At 38.3% G+C, this 4,946-nt stretch overlaps 1 protein-coding gene across 1 annotated transcript; it reads left to right on the top strand.

The window, feature by feature from the left end:
* LOC122668766 (UPF0481 protein At3g47200-like) lies at positions 1-1,380 on the top strand. The gene has a single exon (XM_043865298.1). The coding sequence runs from the start codon at positions 1-3 to the stop codon at positions 1,378-1,380; it is 1,380 nt and encodes a 459-aa protein (XP_043721233.1).
* Positions 1,381-4,946: the final 3,566 nt, after the last annotated feature.

Below are 4,946 nucleotides of genomic sequence, written 5' to 3' on the forward strand. Positions count from 1 at the left end.
ATGACCACTGGTGCTTGTTGTTCTAGTGATTCAATTATGGGAGAAAAAATGAGAAAAGAATATGATGATCACCAACTGAACTATGAAGAAATCGCGATATTGGTCGAATCCATGAAAGAAAAAATAGAGGAGATCAATTCCTTGGATTCCAATTATGATATATACAGAGTTCCCAGACAACTTTGCAAGGTAAAACCAGAAGCTTACACACCTCAATCAATCTCAATTGGTCCTTTACACTATAATCAAGAACACTTAAAGACAACGGAAACACATAAATTGCGATATTTAAATCTTCTTCTAAATCGACCTCATGGGAAAACTTTAGATGTTTATGTAAAAGCTGTGAGTAATTTGGAAGAAGAAGCTCGAAAATGTTATTCAGATACTATGGGTTTAGGAAAAAGTGAGTTTGTGAAGATGATTGTGGTGGATAGTTGCTTTATTCTTGAGTACCTTGAGATAAGTACTTTAAAGGAAAAGGATCATTTAAGATCAAATTCTTCATGGAGATGGGCAATTATGTATGACCTAATTAAGCTTGAAAATCAGATTCCTTTCTTTATTCTTGAACATTTACATGCCCTAATTTTTGATAATCATTATGAACTATCATTCAGTCATCATATCTATGTGAAGCTCTTAAAATGGTATGCACAAGGGCTTCATGGTCCAACAATTGATAGTGATGAACAAATAAAATCATTACAATTACCAGAAGGTGGAGCAAAACATTTTCTTCATCTTTTATGTTGTATTCTCATCCCATCATCTCCGACGACGACGACGATGAGGACGAAAAATAAACACGGTGAAAAGTATCTGCGGCTTACGTGTTGTGCTTCGGAACTTAGGAGTGCTGGTGTTATGTTTCAGAAGAAAGAGAAGTGTGATTCTCCAAAAACATCTTTATTTGATATAATTTTTGACGCGGAAAATGGAGTATTGATAATCCCAACTATTGTGATCTTAGATGAGACAGAAGTCATTCTTAGAAACCTTATTGCTTTTGAGCAAGGTAAAAAATGTACAGCTTATTTCACAGCTTATGCAGCTTTCATGGATAACCTAATTGATACTGTTAGGGATGTGGAGTTGCTAGAGCAGAAGGGAATTATTACAAATATTCTTGGTAGTCCAAAAGATGTGGTGACCTTATTTAACAATATTACCAAACAAGTTGTCCTTGTGGAACCTTATTTCTCTGGTGTTATCAAGGATTTGGAGGATTATCACAATAAATCATGGAATAAATGGATGGCAAATTTGAGGCAAAACTATTTCCATACACCATGGGCAGCAATTTCAGTTGTTGCTGCAGTGGTTCTTCTCATCTTGACAATAATGCAGACTATTTGTTCCTTCTTATCAGTTAGTTAAATGAACAAGTCAATAATCTATTATGAATCTATTTATTTATTTATTTGTAATTCTTTAGTGTTTTGTTATTGAAGAAGACTAAGTAGTCTTACTCATGCCTCCTACTTTCTCTCTCTCTCTCTCTCTCTCTACCTTAAATCTTTAACTAGTAATGGCTACCCAAAGACTTGAGAGGATAATAAGAGAGATCATGAAATGGATAGCAGGGTAAGGATTGGGCTGAATTGATTTGGTTTTCTATATATAGGTCCCAGAAATTTATTTTTGTTGGAACAATATTTATTTTTGGGTGGTAATGGTACGTACATTCCAATAAAGGAATTCCCAAATCTTGTCATTTGGAATACGTCTCATGAGGGAGTGAGACTCCAATCCTTATAAGGACCACGTTCTTCCCTTCACTCATCGATGTGGGACTATCCTTAGTCGTCCCTGAGGCTAATTTTTATCCACAACACTTCTCATGCGCCAAAGCTGCAAGTTCCACACATCTGAGCAAGACAACACGCTTATCAGACAAAACTAATTGACTGGTGAGAAACCCAATTACAAAATATTCATGACTTTTTCCTGTTCCAAAATTTCATCACCTTGGAGCAATCTCACAAATACGATGCTAACTATGTACCAAATACTTGTGTATTTGTAAGGTTGCTCGATCTATTGTGACCAAGTGGTTATGGGCTGAGTCTGGAAACAGCCTCTTTGTGAAAGCAGGGATAAGGCTGCATACATTATGACCCTCATCAGACCCTGCAGTGGCAGGACCCTCGTACACTAGGTGAGGTGGTTGCTTTGTTAAACAACCTAATAATCTTTGCTTCTCGAATGTTTACAATATCTGGGGATTAGGTATTACTACAACCCATGGCACCGATTTGTAGCAAAACTACACCAAGATAGAGGAAGTTAATTTGATAACTTCATATTTCAAGACTAGATGGTCATTCATATCATTCCTTTCTTCTTTCAAATGTTTGAAGAAGGGGAACTGAAATCTACCATGAATTGTTTTGTTAGATTGGCTTTGAAATAACTTTGCCCTTTTTTTTTCTAACATGTAAATTCTATTGTTTTGCTTCATAATGCTATGCCATTAAAGAGTCCTGTCATAGTTGAAATTGCATCACTATTTCTCCCACCCCTCCTTTCCTTATCCCTAGGATATAGATTATATCATTTTATAAAAACTGTTCAATGCAAAGGCCTCGACATGAAGGTGAAGGGGACACTTTAATCTTTAGCTATAGAGTTATAGGCTGCTAAGGGGGTGGGAACTTTTTCTTTTTCAAGGGTTAGGATTTGGGACTTGAGTTGCAGTCAGAAGCAAGGTTTTGAAAATCAGAATTGAATTGTGTGAATCATCCTATTTGGATCCAATTGGCCGAGCCCAATTCCGATTCCGGCTGCTTTGAATCTACCATGTGGTAAGTGATTTTTAGGGTTCAGGCTGTTCCGATGATTCCTGGCATTTGCGTGGCCGATTCAGCCTTTTAAAACCTTGGTCAGCAGCCAAATAAGGGAAAGGCTTACTCAATATGATCCCGGAAAAAAAAAAAAGAAAATCAACAATCAAAACAAGGTAAAGGCTTACTCATCATGGATGGAGGAAAAGCTAATTTTTATGGGGCGATGTTTTCTGTGCCGCAGCGTAGGCTGCGCCCAGGCACATGGGGGTGGGCGCAATGACCACCCTGCCCCCTGCACAGGCTGCCCATGTGCCTGGGCGCAGCCTGCGCTGCGGCATAGAGAACATTCTCCCATTTTTTCTTCAATAGTGTGAACCCAACCTAACCTGCTCATCATGGGCTTGGGCCTGCTGTTGAGGAATCCATAGGAGATATTGCAATTTTTTGGGGGTGAATGAAGAAAAGAAAAAAAAAAAACAAATACAATAGACTAGCCACACAGGCTATCCAAGGGGGAACACCCCCTAACAAAGGAAACCAAGAACAGACATCAAAGGGGGATACAACCAAAACTAAGGGGGAACAAAATACATTCAACCAAAGAGGAGGATACAAGAAAACAAGCAAGAGGAAGAAACAAAGAACAAAAATGATGATACAACAAAACTAGGGGGGAGCAATAAGCAGAAGATCCCAAGAATAGGTAAGATGCCTATAACGGTAGTATCTAGGCACACTACACAAATGGAGAGAATTTTACTTCCAACCTCAAAAGCGATCCCAAATTTGCTCAATAGAATGTAATGAGGGAGTCCATCTTCTTTTGGTTTTTTTTCCCACCAGATATATGATGAATCACTGCATTAAAAGCCAACTTATCATTGTGATCTAGTGGTCGTGGGATGACATGGATTTAATAAACGTGAATGGTAGATGTGTGATGTGTTAATAGGAAGAATCCAAGATCAAATTTCACAATAGTTAAAGTACATTAATAATATTTCGTCCAATATAGTTTGGAGCTTTCAAGTGAGGTGAACCTCGACACAATGGTATGGTTGCTTCATTGTGATTTAGTCGTCACGGGTTTGAGTCGGGAAATAGCTCTCCACGAAGCGAGGGTAAGACTGCATACATTATAACTTTCTCAGACAATGTGGTGGTGGGAGCCTCGTGCACTTGATACTCCCTTTTTATAGGAGTTTTCAAGTGCTGTACTTTGTTCTGTTTGAGACCAAAATTACTAGTTTATAGACCTAGTTAGTAGTCCATTCCAACAATATTATGGATGAATCATGTGAAAGAAAATATTTTGACAATATGAATTATATTTTGAAGGCAATGTTTTTAATTCGATCCTTATATTCTTAGTATTTGAAGTCTACCGCACCGAAATTGAACCAAACCGTTTAAGTGAAATTGAATCGTTTAACACCCTTAATCCTAGGGTTTTCAAATATAGGGTTGTAGTACGTTTGTTAAAATATCTTTTTAATATCCATCCGCATGCATTTGAAGCCCAGCGGTCCAGGAATACCTCTAGACCGTGGTCTTAGGAAAACTCGGTTTCAAAATTTGGTAAGGTAATTTTATAAGTGAAAAAAGTTTTTGCCTTTCACCATGGTGAAGGAAATCAACGGTCAAGAAGAGTCTGTCCACACATTGCGAAGTGTTTGGTACCCTTGGGGGCTAATCCAATGGTGATTAAGAGAGAATCCCTTCACCCATGGAAACTCGGTCCATCTTTTAAACCCAATTCGGTGAACCTCCGTTTCCCTTGTCTTTCAAGAAACTTCTATATTGTGGTGGGAGGGTTTTAAGAGTTTTTGTCGAGGAGGTCGGGGTTTTAGGCTACGAGAACAACTTGAAGGGGAAAAATCGAGGAGAACCCGGGAAGAAGACTGGGGTTTTGAGTTTGAAGGAAGTCTCTTGCCCGTGGAACTGTGGAGACGGAGGAGATCTGCAACTTTCTGCAACCCTCTGCAATCCTTGAAGGTGAGACCGCTATAATTCGAAGGACGCAACCGAAAAGGTATGGATATTAGGGATTTCTTGAGCATATTTTAATTTTTAGTATGAATTTTAGAGATTTTACTGTTAGGTATTGATTTACTGTTACCACTTGTGTGGGTTTTAGAGTTTTCTTAGAGAAGTCGG

The sequence above is a fragment of the Telopea speciosissima genome, chromosome 7 (genome assembly GCF_018873765.1).
Source record: "Telopea speciosissima isolate NSW1024214 ecotype Mountain lineage chromosome 7, Tspe_v1, whole genome shotgun sequence".
In the NCBI taxonomy this organism is placed as follows: Eukaryota; Viridiplantae; Streptophyta; class Magnoliopsida; order Proteales; family Proteaceae; genus Telopea; species Telopea speciosissima.

What these genes read in the sequence shown, in the direction of transcription:
- LOC122668766 (XM_043865298.1), top strand. Translation starts at nt 1, where the DNA reads ATGACCACTGGTGCTTGTTGTTCTAGTGATTCAATTATGGGAGAAAAA.